This window comes from Phyllostomus hastatus, unplaced genomic scaffold (assembly GCF_019186645.2).
Source record: "Phyllostomus hastatus isolate PE091 unplaced genomic scaffold, TTU_PhHast_1.1 phas_contig_113, whole genome shotgun sequence".
Taxonomy (NCBI): domain Eukaryota; kingdom Metazoa; phylum Chordata; class Mammalia; order Chiroptera; family Phyllostomidae; genus Phyllostomus; species Phyllostomus hastatus.
This window is the reverse complement of record NW_025333530.1, coordinates 7885368-7909838: the sequence shown is the minus strand read 5'-3', so window position 1 is coordinate 7909838 and position 24471 is coordinate 7885368. Positions and strand designations below refer to the sequence as shown.

The 24471-nt window shown below is 42.4% G+C and overlaps 2 protein-coding genes and 1 pseudogene across 5 annotated transcripts in view; all 3 read right to left on the bottom strand.

Moving 5' to 3' along the window:
* The window catches only part of DIXDC1 (DIX domain containing 1), a 72016-nt gene extending 63826 nt beyond the window's left edge, over positions 1-8190 (bottom strand). Inside the window, exons 1-3 of one of the 3 annotated variants that reach the window (XM_045839976.1) lie at positions 7983-8106; positions 3967-4028; positions 3048-3158 (exon numbers count right to left, since the gene is read on the bottom strand). In XM_045839976.1, the coding sequence (XP_045695932.1) occupies positions 3048-3158; positions 3967-3984 (129 nt within the window). In that variant the 5' untranslated portion in view covers positions 3985-4028; positions 7983-8106. Of the gene's footprint in view, positions 1-3047; positions 3159-3966; positions 4029-7982 lie in introns of all 3 variants that reach the window. The other 2 variants (XM_045839985.1, XM_045839978.1) reach the window with 2 other exon arrangements.
* A 3725-nt stretch (positions 8191-11915) lies between these two features.
* LOC123819597 lies at positions 11916-16464 on the bottom strand (annotated as a pseudogene).
* Positions 16465-16961: 497 nt separating this feature from the next.
* On the bottom strand, positions 16962-23397 carry CUNH11orf52 (chromosome unknown C11orf52 homolog). 2 transcript variants are annotated; one of them, XM_045840023.1, is made up of 5 exons: positions 23067-23397; positions 22599-22643; positions 19168-19205; positions 18124-18182; positions 16962-17885 (listed from the first exon to the last, which is right to left on the bottom strand). In XM_045840023.1, exons 1-5 carry the CDS (start codon positions 23096-23098, stop codon positions 17661-17663), a joined length of 399 nt encoding a protein of 132 aa, XP_045695979.1. In that variant the 5' UTR covers positions 23099-23397; the 3' UTR covers positions 16962-17660. The 2 variants fall into 2 exon arrangements, with proteins under 2 accessions (XP_045695979.1, XP_045695988.1); XM_045840032.1 differs by lacking the exon at positions 22599-22643 and having other exon boundaries at positions 23067-23365.
* Between the last annotated feature and the right edge of the window lie 1074 nt (positions 23398-24471).

Here is a 24471-nt window from a genome sequence, read left to right as displayed (position 1 = left end):
TTCGTAGAACCATGCCCCCTGTTCATATTCAATGGTAGGCCCCAGGACTGAGTTGCTATTATATCACTCCCTCCCCCAGCCACAGTTGACTGGTCAAACCCAGTAGATCTCCAAAATTTTTTGATCTTGCATTTAGTAATACAATCAGTCACCTTCCCCACCATCCTTCTCTCTGTGTTTCTCCAGCCTCTCTTTGAGAAAGTTGTAAGATACAAAACAGATGCTGCCATAGACCATGTTGCTCACCTGAGAGAGAAAAGCCATTAGTAGTGAAAGTAAATAAATCCACCCACAAGAAGAACCAGAGATAAGAAGCAAAAAGCAGAGGGAGAGATCCTATCAGCATTTGAGTTCTTGATATTCATTGAGACTCTGCTCCATCCTTGCCCATTCCATGATTTAGGTTTTCAGTCTTTCCTTGGACTCCATGAGTCAGTAGATTCCATTTTCTATCTCTGCTAGTTCAAGTTGGGTTCTTGGCACATGCAACCAAACTAATGAGAAAAGGAAGATGCTTTTGGCTTGGCAGAGGCTTAAGTGGGACTTGCTTTGTTCATATTGAATCCAGTTCAACTGACACTAGCTGCTTCCACTATGCCACCAAGTTCGACCCCAACTAGATCAAAGTTGTTCATATACCTGAGGTACCTGAGGTACCTGAGGTATACTGGTGGGCAGCTTGGTGCCTCATCCATCCTGGACCCCAAGATCAGCCCTTGGGGTTTGTCTCCAAAAAAAAATTGGTGATCACATCACCAAAGCAAACAGTGACTATATTAGCATAGGTAGTTAGCTAGTTATTAATAAAGAAAGGAAGCAAAGGGAATCAGACATTGTCAAGCAGGGTCAGCTGGGGAGCATGGGCCTGTTTGCTCCACCGAGAAGTTACAGCTTTACACACTGCCCTCAAAACCACAGGGGATCACTGGGGAAAGGGATAAAACAAGGGGAGGTAAGCACATATGCAATAGGAGCCAAAATGGCAACCATAGAGGCTGGTCAGTCTAGCCTAGGGAAACAATGGACAGTTGGAAGTCAGGCTAGCGCAAACCTGCAAAAGCTTGGGAAGTTGACTAGTTATTTTCAAGAAGCTCCTGGTCCTTCCCAAGCCCAAAGTAATATAATCCCAGGGAACAAAGCCCTTCTCGCTCTCATTTGGGAACAAGTGCTTGCCCTGTTTGTTCCTGCATTCTCTCCATAGTAACCATGCAGGTCTAGCAGCTGTGTGGACTACAAATGCAGGCTCCAGGTGGGAGCCTGGGTACAGCATCACAGCAAGGAATAGCACTAAGCTACCTGGACAGGGACTGAGTCTGCTAATGTTGGGACAATGAAACAAAAACTCTGGACAATGGCCTTTGTTTTAGCCTTGGTGAGGACACAACTGAACTTTTTCCATGGTGGGATGGAAAGATATGGGACATTAGGAACCCCAAGGCAGCCTTCTATTTCCATCCAAATAAATCTTGCCACACCACACTTTCCCCTGCATGGGTCCATGAAATGCTTGTGATCCTGTGAAAGAGCCCCACTTCACTAGCAACAACTCTAAGGGTCTGAGGATTATAGTGAAAATGACCATTCAGAACAGAAAAGCCCAAAATGAAGTAATACTGATAAGTGACTCAAGAGTTGAGAAATTTTAGTTTAAGGTAAGTAGTTATAAGCCTGGTAAGTAATGCATGTGTTAAAGCTATTGTTTCAGAAACTACAGAAAAGGCCCATCCTGGCCCCCAAGAGAGACAGCCGACCTCCTGGGGCACTGCTAAAGATTACTGCCTGGGGAACAAGTGGAGGCAGCTGGACCATTGTATTCCAGGGAGAGACAGATGACCACCTGCCCCTAGGAACAGCCAACTGTCCAGGGTGAGAATATTGCAATTTTTTAATCTAATTTTTCCTGAATTTCAAATCCCCTCACTGTACTTTGTTATAAAAAGGCTGGCTTGGAAAGAAAATGTAAGATGGTCCGTTAGGGTATGAACCAGCCGTCTTCTCAAATCACCAGCCATCTGAATAAGCACCCATAAAGATTTAATCCCTGTCTGCTTATTGGGGCCGGTATGTGACAGACAGCACCAATGCCCGTCTTTTCTGGTTTCAGCACCTTCTGCCTCTGCCTTGATCATCAAAACCCTCAAAGAACTAACTGCCAAGAGACAGAAAGTAGCAAAACAAAAAAACCCATTAAGCACAGTGGAAATATCATTCTTGATGACACCATCCACACTGCCTGATAGATACGGCACTGATCTTTAGCTAGAAAACTCTCTTGAACCACTAAAGAGACTCTGGGGACTGCCTAGGCTGTGCCCTGCAGTGTTGATGGCCACCACCCTCATGACATCATAAATGATGTCAGCAGTGGTACAGTAGAATGCCCACCAGTTAAGAACTACAAAGGAAAATATTTCAATTAAAGATCATTTGACAACCAACAACAACAACAAAAAGACAATCAAACATACAATGTTTGTGACCACAAAGGACTACTCTTGATCCAGAATTAACATTTCTAACTTGTTCCATGGAAACTAGAAGGATGCCTAAATAATCCAGAGGTCTAGAAAGACTGAGGGTTTTTATGATAACCCTCCGAATCAGATCTCAGGGAAAAGACAAGCAGATGCAGCAACAGTCAAAGCTGTCTGAGCAGGATTTTGGCTTCACAAGGCTGACCCACTCTCAAGCTGAGTGGCTGGTATGGGAATGAGACCTCAGCAACCCCATACTCTACATCAGTTTCCTTTAAGACACTCCAAGTAACCCTACAACATAAATTTAAACTCTTCCAATAAAAACAATTCTGTCTACCATCTTAATTTGTGCAGGACATCTTGACCTTGGAAGCTTCCCCACTGCCAAATGTAACTTTCTTTGTTTTTCTTTGGGACCTGCCCTTGCTTCCAAACAAGTTTGTAAACTCAGCCTCTGCTTTCTATCTCCTTTAAGCCTCAAGATGAAAGAAAATTCCTACAGGGGACTTGTTTGGTTAAGAGTTGCAAAAGCACTGACTGGGCTTTACCAGAGAAGTCTGTGGGACCTACCATTCCTAGTGTAGAAACATCGAAGGAGTGGGCTTTTATGGCTTCCTGCTGACAAGCAAGAAAGCAACTGGACTCCGGTGCTGTGCTGGAGAGTTCCACAGATCTGAATGGCTGGGGAGGGAAATCAGTTCACAGTGAAACCAGATACCTGTTTCCAACCCTGAGACACTGTCTAGCAGCAGAAGCTGGGGAGGTGGGGGTCGGGCCACTACTGAGAAACTGAGAGGAAGCAGGAAGTTCAGAAACCTTGAGTTATCACTGGTCTGAATTCTGCCAATAAAACAATGTAATATGGTTTTTTTTTCCTATTAACTCCTTTAGGCCTTTGCTTAACCAGGAAAGGCTACTTGTTCACTGAATTTAGTGGCTAATTAGGTAAAAATAAAGTTCACAAGTAAAAATATTAACTTTCTTCCTCCCTACATGGAAGGGCTCATTGTATTAGTGTTCAGCCCAGTGGTTAAAGGATAATATACCAGAAAGTAAAAACCTAAAGACTTTCTGAAAAATTTCACCTCCTAACCTGACTTTTAAATTTCCATTAGTCACAAGCTCTGTAAACACTCTGTTCAAGTGCATGTTATAAGGTAAGTGTCAATGCACACATGTGAACGAATGAATGAATGAACGGATGAGGTATCAATGAATGTCCCATACTAAAAACAGGGCATGGAGTCCCCCTCAGTGCCTTTGGGATTGTTCCCTATCCCCCTACCACATCTGACCACTGAAGGTTATGTCCATGACCACTTAAACAGGGCCTGGTTTGGGGATAACAAATAAGGAAATACATTCAAGAAAGTTTCCTTCAGTTTGAGTCCTCACAGCCTAGACAACAAGGCCGGTCATGAGGGAGTGGCACCTGCCAAAGAGTGCCCTATCACTGCTCCTCCACATGCCTGGCCAGGCCGTCACTCACCATCACATAATGCTGCATGATAGCTTGCTGCCAGGGAGCATCTGTTTAGCTGGCATTGACTCCTGTGGAACAAAGCCAATGAGTTTGGGTGAGAAGAAGAGAAACCAGTCAGGATAGAAAAATGAAGGCTGGGGAATGTGATGCTTTGTTACATTAAAGAGTTAACTGTCCTTTAATTTCTACAGCAAAGCACAGAGGAAGTCAATGGAAATGTGTGAAAGCCTCTGCCTGAAGGCATGAGGCACTCAGGAGAGATATGCTGTAGCTGTTCCACATGCCAATCCCCTTCTTCACTCACCCTATGTCCCCTTATGGGAAAGACGCCAGACAAAGGCCCTTCCTGTATTTCTCAGGGACTGCCAAGCAAATGACTCCCCACATGGTATTTAAATTTCTACATGGAGAAAAACTGGTATGGAGAGTCTCCCAGGTCATGTGTTTAAAAGGTTAAGGCTCGGGCACTTGATTTCCTGTTGATCAACATTTTAAATCATTCCTAAAACTTTCAGTCCCTCAGGCAATCCCCAGTCCAGCCAGACATGGGTTTGCTCTGCCTGACAAGCAGGATTCCTGCATCACCACAATTTTCCCAAGTTTGATACTTTGAACATTTGTTTATTTTCATTGACCTGTGAGATCCACTAGGGCACAGACTCAATGTTATTTGACTTACATTTCCAGAGGCTGGCATGGTGCCTGGTAAACACAATCATTCAGTGAATGTCTATTGAATCAGTACTTGCATGCATGTTTTCCAAGGAGCAGATAAAAAAGTCTGATTTCAGCAAGTGGGTAAATTGGTAAATATTTGGTACTTTTCATGGTATCATTAAGTAGAAGATATCTCTATAATCCCCACAAATACTACCTCTTTTATGGCACTTATCACACATTAAGCTTCCTATTATGGTTTTTTCAGTACACCTATAGATCTCTCCCTATAAATTTCTTGGAAGCAGGAATTAGGTGTTTTTCAATTATTTTATCCATCCCCTCATCCAATAAGTGAACTATTAAATAACTAAATGAATTAATACTTATTGGCCAAACTATGTTAGTCTTCAGTCTACTAAATAATCCAACACAAGCACCAAAATACTTTTTTAAAGAAAGTCTAGGCCCCAGAAAAAACACTTGCAGAAATTCGTGTTGGCACCTTAACCAAAGGCAATGTTCATGTGTTATCAATAATAGGTGGCAGAGAAAACAAATGTAAACAATAGAAAGGCTGGGCCCAAAACCTAAGAGAAGGGGATGACAGCAGGGATGAGCTACAGAATGTGGCAGTAGCCGAAGCTTGTGGAAAATTCATAAGCAGATTACCCATGTCAATACAAGAGGCTACACTAAAACCACTGAGATGGATCAATTCTGTGAGTAATGTGTCTGGGTGTTGAGACCAGGGCTTTATTCAAGGAACACGACAGAAGAAAATTTTGTCATACACAGTTATGTATAGTGCCATATGATTGAGAACAGAGCCAATGGTGGGTAGGGGGGAAGCCCTGATTCATTGAGCAGGGTCTCTCTTGGCTGCATGGAACCCTAATAATTAACCAGTTAGGGCTATAGCTTCATTTCCTGTGGCAGTTTTCTCTACCATAAAGAATAAGGTCACAGCCCTAACTACACAGACCTTAGAAGCATCTAGGTGATGAAGAGCTTCAGATATGTTGGATTATGTCCCAGAGATGACTGGGTTCATGTAGTATTCTTAGTCTCAGTAAGAAGAGTTTCTCAGAGGAACTGAAGTATATTCTGACACTGGCTTTTACATCCCTATCTACATTCTTATCACATGACTCTAAAAAAAGAAATTCAATATTACTGGATCTACTGAGCAATCCTAGAGGCTGGAATAGGTCAATTGGGGCACCATCAATTCTGAAATAACTAATCACATCATTATTCAGTAGCACTAAATGTGATACAGTATATGAAAACAACTGTTCAATTTACTATGTGAATAAAAGAATTATTTAAACTTTAAAAGACCTTATAAATTTAACATATTACTATTATTTAGATTATGTCAATTTCTCAGAGAAACCAAAAGTACTTCTTGCTGTCAGAGTTCAAATCCACTAAAAGAAGGGAATAGGTTCCACACTAGCCTGTAGGGGAGGTGGAGGGAGGTTTACAGGTTGGGTAGAAAAATCAAATGTGAAAAAGGAAAAAAGAGGCATTACTGCATTATTCTAGAGATGAAATAATAACAGAGTTGCGTCTATTGTTTTTATGAAGACTCATGACCACCACAAAAAGAAAACTCTCCCACTCTCCCTTGCCCTTATGTTTTATAAGGGCAATTATGTTTTATAATTGGAGGTCGGAGGATATTTATGGACACACTACAGCATTAAACTGACAGCCAAGCCTCTTGGCTCTTCAGTACAAAGGTCTGGAAGTAAAAATGAACAGAAGGCAAAGAGTAGGACTGACTCTGCTGGTTTCCTCCTCCCTATAAGACAGTAGGACCTGATACCTGGCAACTGTGTTTAAAAAAGGAAAGGCCAGAGGAAAGACCTAAGGGGCTTCTGCAATAATTGGTGGTTAAGTCAGGCATACGAAGTTTGAGACCACGAGAGGCCTAAAGGCAGAGAAAAGAGGAATCAGGAATATTGGAAGCACTCAAAGAGGTGGCTTCCCAGCTCCTGGCTACAATTCCCATATGTGTGTTCAAAGGGGGCTGACATATAGATGGGGATCCCCGCAGTACAGGCAGGATGCAAACTCTGCCCTTCCCTGAAGGCTGTGACACCCCTCAGCCAAATGAAAATTCTGACTCAGTCAGTTAAGTCAGGATAGCATCTCTGTAGTTTTCCTCTATGGGGGACAAGGCTGGGGGACATTGGCCAGGACTGGAGAAGGCTCTGGGACAGGTCAGCCAGCAGAACTCCTTAATTAGACACAGGAATTAAGAAAAGAGCCTGTACAGCAGCTCTGGAAAGAAAGCCTTACACACAAATTCATGAGAATTGTTACGTCTGGGGAAAAGGCAAGACTGGAGGGGTGGCCAAGGCACTTGGTCATGCTGGTAATGTTCATATTTAAAAATGTATTCATATGTTTGTTATTTAACTAAAAACTGATTTTTTAAAAAAAATCTTCAATTTAAGAAAGAGAGGGGGAGGTGGAAAGAAAAGGAAGAAGGAAGAAAGACACAACTAACAATCTGGGTCTCCTTGTAGGTGTCTCCCTGGATGCTGGGATAGGGCAACCTAAAGGGGTGGGGCTAAGAAGCAGTGAAAGATGGTGCAAATTGCAGTAAGGGAAGGGTCCTAAATCAAAATTTTCTGAGTCCCAAGAGAAGGAAATGGAATATATGACAGAATTGTGAGAGAAAACAGTGAAGAGAAAAAGACCCTAGCCAGCCTGTCCCCCCTGCTGCCTGTCAGGTTGGAGCCCCAGATCCCCACTCTCAAACAGAAGGGAGCAAATGCTGGCTCCCCAGAATTGGGCCTCCTTTCTCCTCTTATGTCCTCTCTGCCAATCATGCCCTTGGTTGTGGCGAAATCTGTTGCCCTGGATTTAGTAAAAGATATCAACATGAAGATTCATTCATATGGACCACCTTCTCATCCTGCCCTCTCTCAAACTTTCTACCAATGCAATGCCACCCCACACTTCCCTTGGCTTATCTGTTAGATTCTGAAATAGAATGAACACTTTTCCCAATATTCAGGAATTTCCTTGGGGAGAATCTCCTGTCGAGAGTATCGACAACCTCTTCTGGAAGGAGATAACCTCTGAATATGTGGTCCTGTGTTCTGGGCTCAGGTAAGCTTCCAGAGGTCAATGACCAACTCAGCTGGTGGTAGGCGGCCCTTTTGACTTCTCCCACTCCACCCGTCTTTCTTTCGGCACAGCATCCTCCACCTTAGCCCCCTTAGAGCTCTGCAGGCGAACTGTTCCGAGGTCCTCGTGAGGATGGGGGTGGAGGAAGACCTCTTCCAGAGAATAGGCGGGAAGCGTTGGGGGAGGGGAACTGGGGAGTGGGAGGAGCAGACAGTTACCTCGTTGAAGCCTTCCTGCAGGACGTCCAACAAGTTCCCCCGGGTAAGGCAAGCTAGCATTGTTCCTGCCCAAGGCTCCTGAGCGGGGCCTCCAGGCCAGGCTGCTGCGCCTCCTTCCTCCCGCTGCACACAAAGACTCTCGGTTCAGCGCATTGGGATTTTCTCCGGAGTCTCCCAAGCCACTTACTGGAAACCCAGACTTGAGCCAAACTAGCGGCTTCCACTGGGCATGCTCCTACAGAGGCCTCTGCAGGAAGGGGGCCCCCCCCCCACCCCGCGCAGCCGAGGTTCCTATAGAAACAGATGGGTGTGCACAGGCTGGACCGGCGCTCACTAGCGGCCTCCGCCCAGCCTGAGGGAGGGACAGCACTGGGGGGGGGGGGGGGGGGTGCGTGCTGCACACAGTCACAAGCACTACACACACGCTGTCAAACAGGCGGGCGGGCTGGCGTGTGCATGCGCTTGCAGTTAGTTACACATGCATACACCAGATCTGCAGGCAGGCATGTTTGAGTGAACGCGCACTGCGCGCGCGCGCGCACACACACACACACACGCACGTACGAGATCTTATGATTTAGGGCCTCAAGTACCCACTGCATGGTGGGTGGGAAGGGGAGTGAATCATAGTCTTACCCCACCCCCCCCCCCCCCAACCACCGCCACTAGCTGAAAACAGCAACCTTTTTCCATATGGGGCCTGGACAGTGAGGTTAGGCTAAAGAAGGGGAAGCAAAAGGGAGAGAAAATCAGAAGAGAAGAACCATTCAAAAGGAGAAGAAAAAAGAAAACTTTAGTTATTGATGGTATTAGGACACATTTAATAGAAATAGAACTAAACAAATCACACAGGATCACAACAGAAGTATCATGGATAAACTAAGGATGACCAAGACTTTAACAAAATATCCCTTTCTTTCTTTTTAGAATAACTTCTAAAAGGTAAAACAGAGAGCAGGCTAACAGCTCTGGGGGAGTTAGGGGATGGAGACATGGAGCAAGAAGGAAAAAGGACTCATGGACATGGACAACAGTGTGATGATGGGGGAGTGGGGAGAGAGTATAAGGGGAATAAATGGTAATGGAAAAAATACAAAATAAAATAAAATGTAAAACCCACATCTTCAATGAGTTTTAAGTTAAATGGATTTTAATTAAAAAACAAAAATGTCCTGGTGCTTTTCAAAGTTAAGTAAAGCTTGCTCAAGTGAAATAGAGCTATTCCCCTCTCTTTCTAGTTATACAAGTCACAGCCTTATTTATTTTTAAGAACACTAGTCATTTGTACTCTCAGGGCATACTCCTGTTCCTATAGGAAAACTGGAAGCTCAAAGAACACTCATATGTATTATGTTACACCTCGTGATCCCAGATGGAGGGGAAGCGTTTTGGTGGTGAGGCTCAGAAAAGGTCAAGGCCTTGTCCAAGGACACAGCTGGTCTGTGACAGAGACAGTTTGAGGAGCATAATTTTACAGAAGGCCCAGATTCTTTCCCTATACATTATTAGTACCTTATCAAGAAAAGTCAGTAAGGGCTCTTAATCAACCAAATGGCGTCCTTCTCGGGTCAGTGGAAAAAAATCTTTACTCAGAGCAGCCAGAACCAGCAACATCTTCCCTGCATGTTTAAAGCTGCTAAACATAAATATGCTTCTGAGAAGAGAGACACCTTCCTTCCAACCATAGCAAGCAGGGAACAAAAAGCCAGCAAAGGCGTTAAGTGGTTGCTGCTGATTTAATACTATGGGTTCTATTCTGACTAAGACTGGGAAAAACCATGGCAACAAATTAAACTGAACCTGAGCACCCCACAAGTCAGAAGACTATCTTTCATAATCTATCCAAGAAATTTAGTTGCCAAGAACTCCCCTCACCTGGACCTCAGTCCATATACCCTCAGGTAAGTCACTAACCCATGTTAATGCAACAAGTCCCTTTTAAGAGAGAAGTACATTGCTTCCAATAGCATAAAATTGCATGCAACACATCTACATGCATAGAGATACAAACCCAAACATCCAGTCAGTGGTTCTCTGAACAAAGAATTCTGATTGGTTGACAGTCCATCATGCTTTGGGCACAGCAGACACTATTGAGACATCAGAAGGAGGTCCTGCTGTTATCTATGCCAAGAGGTCAGTTTCTCAAATAAGTCATTTATTAAAGGAGGTCCTGTGAGCTCAATGTTCCTGGGAAAAGATTCATTGATCTCATTTGGCCTAACTCCCTCATTTCACAGATGGGGAACCAAGGCTAGGAGATAGCTTACAGCCATCCAGCTAGACAATGTGGGAGCTAGGATCTGAAGCAAAGGTCTCTTAAGCCCAACCCTGTGCTATTTGCCTTGCACCTCACAGTGTGCTGGAGAATTGAGAGAGCAATTGTGGTGAACTGGTAAAAGACTTATTATGGGGCATATGGTCCAAGATTGAACTATTTCTTGAAAGTCTATAATTATGTCAACCACATATTCTACAGCAGTAGTGTCCAATAGAACTTCCTGTGATGCTGGAAATGTTCTGTATCTGTGCTGTCCAATACAGTGGCCACTAGCCATATGTGGCTCTTAAGCACTAAAAATGTGGCTAATGTAAATGTGGACCTAAAATGTAAATGGCATTAATTTTTAATTCATTTAAATTTAGATAGTACAGCCCTGACTGGTGTGGCTCAGTTGGTTGGGCATCATCCCACCCAGCAAAAGGTGACCAGTTCAATTCCCGGTCAGGGCACATGTCTGGGTTTCAGGCTTGGTCCCTGGTCAGGGCACATACCAGAGGCAACCATGCAATGTTTCTCTCCCTGTCTTTCTCCCTCCCTTCTCCTCTCTCTAAAAATAAATAAATAAAATAAAATATTTTTTAAAAGTACCCACTGTTTTAAAAAATTAGATAGTACAGTTGCAAAATATTCTGTTCCATTGTCCCCACACAACTATTAAAATGTTCTAAAAATTATATTTTCATATATAGCCTGGTCTCACACTTGGGAAAAGCACAAAATTCCTGTTGGAGCATATAATCTGCTTTTTTGCTCAGAAGATATGTTCACCATACTTATCATGGTCTGCCTGACAAGGTAGCCCAGGTGAAGAACTTTGCTTTTACTCCAAGCAGCACTAACATTTAGTATTCCTTCCATCCTCCCCATCCCACCCTATTGTGATAGCAACATAATAACTGGGAGAAAAAGTGGGTTAGCTAAAAGAACTAGGAATAACTAGGACAATTATCTGCATCCCATAGTGCCCCATCCATGAGAAGACAGCAAGCCACTCTGGGGAGCTGGAACACTCCCACTGATGAAGGCCTGTCATTCACTCTGCCTGGGAGGAGAGGCAAAGAATCCAAGCAAGCTGCTTCCTGTGTATCACTGCCATGCTGTCTGATTTCTGAAATTATACTAGGTTTCCTCAGCCCTGCACTATTTTAACAATGAGGGTGGATACCTCCCTCAGCGACTCAAACCAAAAGCTATACAACCATAATGTAGCAAAACTGAGCTTTTACTATGTGCCAAGCCCTGTGCCAACTGCTTAGATACATTAGTTCATTTAGTGGCCAAATTACCATAAACATTTTTTTATATTTTCCCATTTTACATATAAAGAAGGAGGATTTGGAGGATAAGTAATTTGCCCTAGACCCTATAGCTAAATGCTGAAGCCAAAGTCCAGTTTCTTAATCATTATGCAATACTTTTACATGATGGTTACAACAAAGGAGGTATTCAGTAAATGTTTTTAGTTGAATGAGTGAGTGAATGAATGAATGAATGAGCCAGTGGAGGAAACATCAAAACTCTTACATCACTTCTATTAATACAGATAATAACATGTTAGCCTAAGTAAGACTTTGAGCCTTAAGCAGAACTGTCTTTTGGTGAAAATATTGACTGTGATTTCTCCTTGTGTAAAAGTGAGATGTGTGAAGTTCACACCCATATAAAATTTAACACATCTACTATGAGCAATCATTAATGACTATGAAGCAGAAAGGCAGATTGAATAACAAACCAGAATTTTCAATGGAAATATTTTAAATGAATCTGAAATAATTTCTTAATCTTCTGTTTCCTCACATTAACAAGTTCCTTGGCAATAACATATGTTTAGAATTTCCACTGCATTTATCTTTAAAGACATCAGGATAAATTTACACAAAAGGGCTCATATCTACGAGCAAAGGTCTCAAACATGTCCTAGATCTTAAACTGCTCTCTTTGTCTCCAGGCTTTTCTGCCAGTCTGCACCCCTTAAGCTTCCTCAGACTGCTCAAATGTCTTTAAACACTCCCTCTTCTTAGCATGTCAGATATGAATTCCTTACTCCCACCTCTTAAAGCCTCCCCTCACATTGCCAGGCTCAGGTAAGCAGGTTCTAGACTGCTCCACAAACTTACAAGGCTCATTTTCACCTCCATGCCTTCTTGAATGTCCCTCTACCATTCTTTATTTATTTATCTGTTTATGTTTCAAGCTCCTATTTAAAAACAATGATCTATGATAAATTTTAGATCTTCTTGAAAGCAGTCACATCCATGGACTGCACATGGTCCTCGGAGCAGTGATCCACTCCATCAGCATATCTGTTCCAACTTTATCGTCTACTGCTACACAATGCATTTGAAGGTTTTTAATTCCACACCACATGGGGAACCAGTTTAGAAGAACCCTAGACTAAGCTGTCTGCTTGAATGCCCATGACAAGCTCCTCTTATTCTGCCATACCCGTCTCATCATCCCAAGGTTTCACATCCAGTAAGATGGAAGACGTGGCAACAAATGCAGGTCTTGTGGCTTTCTTTGACTCATACCGTGCAAGGCATTCGTCTCTCAGGCGCTTTGCTTCTTAGCTTTCCCCTCCCTCATCAGACCCAAAGAAATCAATGTCCTCATTGTCTTTACCATCTATAGCTCCACTTTGTCTTCCACATTAGCAGGGCTATACTTGCCCAAAACTTTCTTCACTCCTGGCACATTGGCCATTTCCTTTTGTAAGATTTGATGTGATTATACCAACATGGTATAATGCAATCTGCAGGTGGTGGGCCAGAGACTGCTTTAAATACTGCCACCTTTGCTTGTAATGGCACATAGCCCTAGATGTGGCTCTTCTCCACCAGGTAGTCATGGAGCACCTGGAGGCAAGTGGGGATTTTCAGGTCTCCAAAACCCATGGTGCTGGCGGATCCAGGAGCTGGACGGCAGCTAACAAAAAAGGAGGCACAAGCAGTTGGCAAGAGGACTAAGAGGGAAAAAAAAGGCTCCCAAACTTTTGTTACTCAAATCTTCACTAGGCCTAATTCAAGTTTCACTTCCTTGTGAAACTTCTCTGACCACTCTTGATTTTGTTAAAATCAAGGCAGATCTGATAATAATCTGTCTGACACACTCACCTCCCAGATAACTCATGGTTCACTCCTGTTCAAATGTCATGTTAGCTATTTGGCCTGCTCTGAGTGCTCTACTTAAAATGACAGCATCCCCTCACCCCAGCATTTCCAAGTCTGATTTATATTTGTTTTTCTTCCTAGCATTCACCACCATCTTGTATATTAGATATTCACTTATTTATTATAGTCAGCATCCTCCTGCCCAGAATGTAAAATTCCCCATGAGGGCAAAGAATTTTATCTGTTTTGTTACTGTTTTGTTATCTGTGTAATTTCAAGAACCAAGAATATGTCATGACACATAGTAGATATTCAATAAATATTGGCTCAATAAATGAATGAATCTTCCTCTCTTTGAAATTCAAAGGTCATAGCATATTCCATACTATATCATTTAGCACTTATAGTTAATTAAGAATGTGAACTTTATCTCTTCTGCTGTATTTTCAAGACAAATATAAATAATTTCTGGTACTCTTCTAACCTTTCTTCATCAATGTATTCTTTCATTAATCATTCATTAATTATATATTGAGCACCTATTATATGCTATTACATGCTAGGTCCTATTCTTTTAGCAAAAACTTCAAGAACTCAGTTACACATAAATACATACACATATACACACATGCAATAAAGAAGACTAAAAAGAAAGACTGGTAAAGTGAACACTGGTAAAACCGAAACTCCAATATTAATTATGTGGGTACAGTGTACAAAGGGAGTGTGACAGACTGAATGGGTAGAAAAAGGAAAAAAGACAGAATGGTGAGAGACTAGAGTAGGATGTTGCCAAAGTAATCACCAGATGCTAGTGCTTAATATAAACTATACCAAAGCAGATATGCAAATATATTCAACATGAATTTTTAAAATTTACATTTCAGTTTCCAGCCAGCTATCCTCCAGGTAAAAATTAAATTAAGAGGAGCCACACCTGGTAGACATTTTGGAACTGATCCTTGAGTTTCTCTACTACTAAAACACTGTAAATGCCTGCCCCCGTGCCTCTGGGCTGCCATTTATAATGTGTTAGGGCATCACATTACTAATTGCACTATCATGAAATAATCTTTGTGCAGGACCCAAGGTCTCATTGCAAGAGGCAGCTAGCTTTCTACTAAGGACCTTTCAATCTTTCAATTAATGTCCTTGTGCTCTCTGAAGGACATACACAAAATCTGATACCACAATTCCTTTAAAAGGTAACTTATTCTTAAAATGTTGACATCCTTTGACCTAGACATTCTACTCCTGGGACTCTACCCTACGAAAAAAGTCTTAAATGAGGAAATCAATTATTTATTTACAATGGGGAGATGAAACCTATAAGTTCAACAATAGAGGAAAGGTCAAGTAAATTACAGACATTGTAATGTTTACCAAGCATTTGTACCCACATTAAAACAAATATTTTAACAATTTTTATTTACAAACATTAAGTTAAAAAGCAAAAGTCAAAAAGTGTGTGCATATGACCTCAAACATGTCAATAATACAGATAGAAAAAAGACTAGAACAAAATGTTCTAAAATATTAAATGTGATTGATTCTGGATGGGAGGATTATGGTTTTTGAAAATCATGGTTTGTAGTATTTCTCAAATGCTCTACAATTAACATGCTTATTTTTACAAAAACATTATATAAATCTTTTAAACAATGCATTTGTTCTGATAAATTGCTAGAAATGTTCAACCTCTGCTTGATTTTATTAGTTCCAGATAAAGATAATGAATGAAGTGAGCTCGAGTTTCCATAAGAAGAGGAAGCAAGAAAAGAAAGCAAATATATTACAATTTAGTTCCAGGATCTGAGTCCTGATGGAGAAATCCCCCAGTTGTAGAACTGTACTGAAAATCCATTAATATCGTCACACTCCTCTAAACAGTACACTTACAGAGGGTTCCACTGGCAGCAGGGAGTGACAGAGTCTCAAAACCACATGGGTCCCCATCTTCCGAGTTCTCAGAAGAGCTAGATCAGAGCCACCTTGAAATAGAAAGAGGAAGAAATGTGTAAAAACAGAGTACAGGAAAAAAAATTCCAAAAGCTAAACCAATCTAGTGGGGTCAGGCCCCTGCCTCAAACCTACCAACTTAAGTCATCTAGAAGTTTCAGAAATAGGAAGCTGGTTAGCAGGAGCTCCCGTTCAAGATCTTATAATCACAACAGGGCTATTCCAATGGCATTTTTAAAAATTAGTCACTTAGGTTTTACTGGTAATAAAGAGTAATGGTTCCCTATCATTAGTGAAACAAGGAAGCATTTTCTCTCCTCCCTACATTTATCACTCTGAGACCATACAAAGGATTCTGAAGACAATCAGGAAAAATACTGGGAGCTCAGCTTCTGACACACACTTCCCTTTACCCTCAGAAATTAAGTATTAAACTAGAAAGGCAGCATTTATACTCTAAGGCAGAAATTTTTATATAGCACTTTAAGTTCACAAAGTGCTATCACCTACATCATATTTGACCATCACAGTAAATAACTCTTGGAAATAGAGTTCACAATATTACTCCGAGCTAATAGAAAACAGGCTCTTCCAATTAGTAGTGGAGGCAATTTTCTAGCCACTTGTTCCGAATCCACTTGCACTAAGGTCTGTGTTACAGAACAGGCTGGGAAAATAGTGATAATAATGCTAATTGCAGCCAACATTTGACTACATTCCGAGTGCTTACAACTCTCACACTCCATGAAGATGACATTATTATGACCAACTTTTTGGTGCTGTGATTCCATTTTCAGCACTCTATCCGTCTTAAAGAATAATCACTCTCAGGAATAAACCGAGGGCCACCTGTATTTAGGAAGGGTGGTGTCCAGATAGAGAACAGGGAGTGCATTAGTATTCGTCTCCAAGTTCTGAAACTCTGAATCGTGAATGGCACACTAAGAACCTGTAAGGCTCAGAGTGGGTTCGAATCTTCCACTTCCTCCTCCTTAGCCCTTCCCTCGCCCCTCCGCGAATCCCCAGTACTGATCTGGATGCTCAAATGGCAGTAATAATACTTCCCAGTAACCCGCCGCCTTTCAGCACTTACCTTTTAAATCATCGGTCAGTCTGGCTCTGCGTCTCCGTACCTAGCCCTTCTGAGCAGAACCTCCTCCACCAGCAGCTTCGCTGCTGCGTTCCTGCTGCCATGGTGACGGGGGCCGGCCACTGCGGTCCCGCCTCCAGCCGGCCCCAGCCAGCTGCAGACGACCCCGCCCCCGACCCAGCTGGACCCGCCTCTTAATGGCTCGGATCACCACCCTCACCGGCCTTGACCCCGCCCCCTGTCTGGACTCCGCTTCCGGACTTCCTCCAGGAGCCGTTCGCTTTTCTGGACAGAGGCGCCTCCTACTGGCTGGGACTCCGCTCTGGGGAGCTCCGGCTGCTGCAGAGGGAGCTCGCCTCGAGTGGGTCCCAACCGCACCTTCGCTCTTCCCCAGCCGGTGCCAGCGGAGTGGGGCGCGAAGGCCGGCCTTTGTCAACTTACTGGACTCCCAAACTGCCATTAGGTGGGGAGAGACCCGCTGCACCTCCGTGACGTAGAGCCCGCAAATCCCAACCCCAGAAAACGCAACAGGCACGTTCTGTACTCAATTTATTGTTCCTAGAGGCTCAGCACTATCGAGAGCCAACAGTCTATCCACGTAGTGCTGTCAGTGCCAGTGACTTGAAGTCTTTGTAACGGAAGGTCAGAAAATGCTTCCTCCATGCCTCAGCCTTTGACCTTATTTGTCTGTTTAGGTCAATGACCTTTGACCCAGCCACTGAGGAAATGACCCGAGCCAGGACTGGGGGCTGTGTACAAAAGCCCAGAATGCTTTTTCAGAGCACCTCTTCTTCGGCTTTGGAGTTTCAGGTATGTAAAAAGGATACCATTAAATTAAGTTCAGCATGATCAGCTCAAGTTCTGAAGGGCTGACCTGTTTTTTTCTGCACTTTTCTTGAAAGCCAGGAGCAAAGGTGGGGCTCAAAACTTACTTTCCTGCACATTCAACCTAGCCCCCTTATTTTGTGCAACTCCATTCACTCTTGACTAACCCAAATATAACTGGAAGCTATCGGTGGCAAACAAGAAATAGGCATAGGAGAGAGAGCAAGATTGGGGACACACAATTTCAGGGGCTCCTGAATTCTTTAAGTTTAAAATGTGGTCACCATTTCTGGGCTGCCAGAAATGCAGAAATGTGGGAGAAGCAGTAGATTCTCCCACAAGAGTAGTGGTGAAATGATGGAAACCAGTCCTTCCTCCCCAAGGCTCACACTAGGGTCCCATTCTTGCTGTCATAGCAGGGTGTGGCCTGGGGGGAAGGACAGGGTGGCATACTCTGTCGCATTTTCTAGTTGTAGGTGCTTCACCTCCTTGGCAGAGCGTGGCTGAGTATGGCTGCACACTTGAATGACTGCGTAATGTAAGCTGCTGTCCTCTGACCTGGGGCCTTGGCTCCTCTCCTGAGACACAGGCTGCTCCAATACCGGTTCACACGTATATTGTGTTGTGTCATGTCCCTGCAAGGAATAGACAGCACTAAGAGAGATTCTTGGCTTGGTTTGGTCCCTCACCTTCAATGCTGGGTCAGTTAGACTGATGTCCCATCACTTTGCTCCTTTAGGAGGGCAGAGGAGGATGAGCCAAACAAGCAAGTTCTATAGATGACTGAGATGTGTCTGTTCCAGAGTGAAAAGGCCAAGTCCTGGCATCCCATGTCTGAGCAGCCCTTGGGAAGGGACAGAGGCCTGTCATTACCTGTGTGCCATTCTGCTTCTGCTGCTGTTGCTGATTCAGTGTCCATCTTGGTTGACTCCCTGAGAGGAGGAAATCCAATTTCAATCCATTCTCTCTTCCCTGTCTCTACTGAGGCTGCCCTCTTCAAATCTCTGTTATGGTGGACTTCTAACTAATCTCCCTACTTCTCTTCTCACCTCTTTCATTTCTGTCATTCCCACATCCAAACTCATTAGCAGGGAATGCAATTTGGCCCTGCCCATAATATCTTCCATCCCCATTCTTTACCAGTCCCTAACAAGTTCAACAAATAAATGCTGAGAACCCATTAGATTCCAGGCTCTGTGCCACATTGTGGGAATAGAAGAATGAGTACGCTATTTCTTCTACCTCAGGGAGCTTACAGTCTACTAGGGAAGACAAAGAAGTACACAGGCTATTACAGTGCAATGTGGTAAGTGCTCAGCTACCAAACCATTGGTCACTTTCAATTGAGTTATCCTCTTCTCTTTTTTCCTTCTTTCTTTTTTCTACATGAGATAATTCCCTTGCCTAAAATAGTCTCTCCTCCCCCGCTCCTCTTTCAACTTGTGAACTTGCTATTATTTCTTTAACATTGCTGTTTCCTCCCATTCTCCCACAGCAGATGTATGCATCTATTATAGGACTAGTAGATGATATTACAATGACTTGTTTACATATCTATCTCTCAAAGTCGAATGTCCACTCTTTTGGGACAAGACAGTATGTCCTTCCTCTTGTGCCTCTCTCCCTCCTTGAGATTCTTCAGTGCCTCACATACAATGTAAGTGCTCAGTAAATTTTTGCTGGATGAATGAAAGAATGAGGAACCACTCTGAGATAATAGAAAGGATGAGACCCAAAGTTTCAGAGCTGGTCTTGAACCCAGTAACCTAAAGAGTCTCTGTGCTTCATTGTCTTCCTTTATCCCTTCCAGCATTACTCTTTGCCACCATATGCTCTTTCCAAAGACACTGCTTCTATTATGTTCTCTAATTTGCTTTCCCCTCAACCCCACCCAGTCCCTTTCCTCTCCCCAGTTACCCATTTTCTTTTTCCTCTGGAAAATTGTTGGGCAGCTCCTGTGAAAGGAAAAACAGATCACCTGTGTGTAATAGCCCTGGCCTCTATCTTCTCCCCTTCACCATTTGCTCTAAGATCTCCCTAACATTCTGGGATGATCTTCCCTTACCTCCCTCTAACATAGAGTCACCCAGAACCATCCCCAAAGCATTATCAAGGGTACCACACCTCTACCAAAGGGATGGTTCTGGAAGGTAGAGTGGTACAACTGACATAACCAAACCCAAAATACAGACTCAGGCAAGCAGGCATTACATGCCAGGGACATACTGGGTTGAGCGCTATTCTGGGATTGTCTAACAGGCTAATTCCAGCAGAGGGTAAGGGAAACCTGCCAAATAATGGGATATTCCTGGATTCAGAGACCCTCTTGCTTCTGCCTCACTGCCTGTTATGGGGTCTCTGCCAGTCCAGGATTCTCATTCTAGGAGTCACAACCAGGGCTCGCTAGTTAGGTCTAAGTCCTCAAAGCCCTTTCCTAAAAGGTGACCTCCCTTCCTGCTTCCCTGTCCTTGTTTTTAATTAATAGAGAAAGTGAGAGATGTTTAACCTTTAAGGCCCACAGCACAGGGAGCTCTGAATTTGGCGAGTGACTCAGCTATGCTGCCGTCCTGCAAGACAGACCTTTTACACTTGTTTCTGACTCTCTGGGGTCCCCAGTGGAGCCAGTGTGTCTGTGATTGTCAACTGTTTGATGGCCAGAGAAACACTTGTCTGAGGAAATAGGCTGAATAGTTTGGGGCTTACTCAATGCTTTTTCTTGCTAGTACATTTCCAGCTCTCACCGGAGCCAACCTTATTTGTCTGACTCCTATCTCCCCAAGGAAGTTTCCTTCTTTTGCTACTTAAAAAGAGGGAAAAACTTCTAAATCATATCCATTTAATTACTGGGGCAAAATCAGGCTTTTCCCACACAAATCTGACAGAGGATTGTGTTTGGTTTGATTTGGGGTTTTAATGCAGCTTGTCGAGTTGAGAGCAATTAGGGTCACTATGTGAACTCCACAGGTAGTCCCGAAAAAAAAAGCTCTGAAACTACTTGTGGGTCTTTCTACTTCCACTTCTGCCACTTGAGTTCTTCCTTTCTCTTACCATTGCCTACTCAAAGCTTTATCCTAGCCTCTAAATCCCTACCTATTGTCATTATTGTCTTCCTATTTACCTTTACCTAAGTGGGTGAAGAAAATATTAATTCTAAAATAACATAGAGTTGTTTGATCCTGTTTTAGTAAATGGAGCTTGTGCCCAATTTGGATATTGCACAATGTTTGGACACAATTCAAATGGAATATTCAGTTACTTATAGGTAATACAACTTTGTTTTTAGCTTAGAATTAAGGAAACTAAATGGGCACTCTGGCATATTGTCAGTCGGAGCAAAAATTGGTACAATCTTTCTAGAATGCAATTGGCACTAAGTGTAAAAAGCCTTAAACAAATGTGAGTACACTTTGATGTAGCAATTCCATATCCTAAGAAATAATCAGACAGGTACAAATATGGATACTCATCATAGCATTATTTATAATTGCCCAAAACAGGAAATATCCTATATGGCCAATGTTGGGAATGGACTGAAAAAAATGGTATCTCTAATCGGTGAACATTACACATTCAAGAAAGATGTTAGAAGAACACCTACTAACATAGGAAATTTTACTCGTTACTAAGTTAATAAAATGATAAGATATGTTTTGGGATAAAAACTATGCACATAAGCATTTAAAAAAGATTACATGGAAATACATTCAGATGTTCCTGTCATCTCTGGGTGCTTATACTTACACTTTTGTTTTTTGGTACTTTCCAAATATTCTACAGTGAATATGTATTCCTTTGTAATAAAAAATAATATTTCAAAATAAAAATCTCTTTAATTATCATAATTCTTTAAGTCTCTGGAAGCTTATTGAAATGATGGAAAATAATATTTACTCAGTCCTACTAGTGTTTTAAGAGGAAAAAACATAGCAGATGGAGCAAAAGTTGGCTTACAGTTGTTTGTATGGAAAATACAATAATTAATAAATAATAATACAAAAATAAACTGTTTCACATACTCTCAACTATAAACCTACTTTTGTCTTACCCTGTATTTTGGTTGGAATATCTGGTGTAATTCTAGCCAGGATCTGAAGTCAGAATGATGCTATCAGACTAGCTGTGTGACCTTCAGCAAGTTTTTAACCTCAGCAAGGTTTTCATTTTTTAATCAATGATATGAGGATGATAATAGAACCTGAACCTAATGGGACTGTTGTAAGAATTAAATAAAATAATAAATATAAACTACTCAGCTAGCTGCCTGACATATAATGATTGTCAGTCAAAGCTGACTACTGCGACTGCCACCATCAGAGGAAAAATAACTGAAAAACAAAGAACATGAAGACTTGGGAAGAAGGGAAGTGAAAGAAGCTGTTACACTTTCTTCTTTAGAAGCATTTATATGTTCCTAGATATCCTGTCTCTGTAGGACATCTTAGAGTTTAAAAAGTGCATTTTTCCCCCCTCAATTCTGACAGCATGTCAGGAAACACATATTATTGTTCCCATTTTACAGATGGATCAGCTAAGGCCCTAAAACTTTGTTACTGAAGAAGGCAGAGACCAAATTTCCTATTATGGCTATGCATTCTGCATCTGTCACTTTGCCTGATACATATAGGTGTTGAGTAAAATCTTTGTTTAATAAATGAATAATAGGAATAGGACTTCAATGTATTGACTCTAAATCATACACCATTTTCAATGTACCTCACCTATGTTTCTAAATATAATGATACTTTATTCATAAACGAGATATCCTCAACACTGTCCCAGGCTTGGAATGCACTTGGAATGCCCCTAAGAAGGCACTAGTTGTATGAAGCCAGGCCCAGGGGTTTATGGTGATGACTACTCTGGGAAAGAACAATAAAGACATTGCAGTTAATTTACAGTGAGGCTTTCTCATGTCCTCTGTTCTTCAAATCTATGATCTAAACAACATAAGTCATGTGATCTACATTTCTAATATATATATATTAGGCATATATATCTCTAAGTTTTATATATATATATATCACTTAGGCAAATCCTATTTTTCCTATATATATTTTATATATATTTATGTATTTTTCTATATGTATTTTTCCATATATATTACTTTGTGTGTGTGTGCACGTGTGTAAGAAAATAATAGGATTTGCCTAAGTTCACAGAGCAAGTAAGTGTGAAAGTCATATTCAAATATTCCGGGGTAGTCTGGGGTAGTCTGACTTCTGCCCTTTTAAATGAACATTTCTCCAACGTTGTTTTGCTTGATTTGGAAGGCAGTATTATGCAGTGGTTAAAAGCATGGGCTCTAAAGTCAGACAGATCTAGGTTGGAATCTTGGTTTACTTGCTTACCAGCCATGTGACCTCAGACAACTGCTCTGAGCCTCAGCTTCTGGACTGTAAAAACAGGAGGAAGAGTAAGGCTACTTCCCTCACAGGATGGTTGGGAAAATTAAATGAGATTGTAAAGTGGCTGGAATAGTAAGCTATCAAATAAGTAAGCCTTCCCTCATCAGGAGAAGGGAAGGGACAGGAGGGAAAGGAAACAACAGGAGAACAAAGAGAAACAAATGACAATTCACCATTCCAGCCCTGCTCTGGGCATTCTACTGACAGCTGGCTTGGCTGTGTTTACTGAAGTCACTTAAAAGGAGTGAGCACAGAAGGAGGTGCTGTTCTGGTGGTGGCACAGGGAGGTGCCAGGCAGAGGAAGGTGGCAGTGAGAAGTTGGCAAAGAACTGTCTGTAGGCTCTATCTTATTCTCAGGGCCTCCACGTTCACCCACATAGATGTTACCCTCTCCCCTTTCCCCTTACTCACCAGCTTTTCCCACAGCAGAGCCGGTTTCCCATGGCGCTCTGTCTCGGAGGGAGCCCAGCTGTTTTTCTACCTAAAGAGGCTCAAGCATTTCCTGGTTCCTGGTTTAGCTTTCAGTAGCAGCTCCCAGAGAGTCTCTGTCAGTGTCAGATTTCAACCCAGCAGGTTGGACTTTGGAAGCCACCTGCTGGAATGATTCCCAGGTGACTGCTCCCAGCCAAAGCGTAGAGGAATACACACAGGCTCCAGGTGAGAATTATCTCACCTTGGGGATTTGGAGCTGCTTTGATGAAGCCACGGACTTTGAGCTTCAAGCTTCAGTGAAAAGAAACCTGAGATAAAAAAGGGCTGTGGGATTCCTAAAGAAATGTTTCTCCAGGATATCACACTGTCATGTAAATATATCCTCCATAATAGAGCAGAGTCTTACCTTATGTTTCCCAGCACTACTCAGCTTTGAGTTTCACTTTCAAGGTTATCAGTATCAGTTTCTTATTGTCTGTGTCCAGAATCTGGGTTTGAACACTGAAGTCTCTAAGAAACTTAATTTTAGGGAAATGGACTCCTTTTATATTTTTTCTCCCTTCCTGGTGGAAATAACGTGAGCAAATCACTTTTTTCTTAGGACTGTAAAATGGAGTACTAAACCTATTACCTACCCCATCTCTGGTAGAAAATCATATGACTGTATGATTGCAAGGGCCTCAGCACTTCTTAAGCACTCACTTCCTCATTCCAGCACAGAAATGTAGAATTCCCACTTAGAGCTCAACTCAGCTTCTCCTTCCAATGACTCAAAATTACACCCATTCCACACTTGCCAGCAACTAGGACGTAGTTGAGCAAATATCTCTGTAGAAAATATGGGCTCCAGGAGAATTTGTGAAACCCGTAAACCTTGTCTCCAGTGCTCCTACCCACATATTTAGTCCTCATTCAGATTCCCAGGTACTAGTGTGCTCCCTTATGACACTCCCTTAATTAGGGATCCCCCACTCAGCCCTGCACTCCACAGAGAGTACCCTGGACTCTTCACTCCTCCCATCTTCTTTCCTTATAAAAAGTGGGGACAATAAGAGTGAAGCCTTACAGGATTATGGTAAAGATTAAATGAGATAATATATATAAAATTCTAGTCCAGGGCCTGGAACATGGGGAGCTCTTGGTAAGCCCTAGCTATTGTTATTATTTCTTCTTGTTCTCAGCTAATTGTCAGATGGTAAAGCATCTTATTTATAACCTGGTGCTGGATCATTGCACTAGCCTCTTATGTCATGGCCATGCTTCTCCCAGGCAATCCACTCTCTACTCTACCTTTAACTGTATTCATTTCATCCTGTTGCCCACACATCTTAGCCTGGAATTCAAAGCCTTCCATATTTGATCCCTTTCCTGGCCACTTTCTCTA

What these genes read in the sequence shown, in the direction of transcription:
- CUNH11orf52 (XM_045840023.1), bottom strand. Translation starts at nt 23,098, where the DNA reads ATGGGAAACCGGCTCTGCTGTGGGAAAAGCTG. An exon ending in CTCTGCTGTGGGAAAAGCTG is followed by an intron (nt 22,644 to 23,066) that starts GTGAGTAAGGGG and finishes CTGTTTTTACAG; the next exon opens with TCCAGAAGCTGAGGCTCAGA. An exon ending in AGAAGCAGAATGGCACACAG is followed by an intron (nt 17,886 to 18,123) that starts GTAATGACAGGC and finishes TATTCCTTGCAG; the next exon opens with GGACATGACACAACACAATA.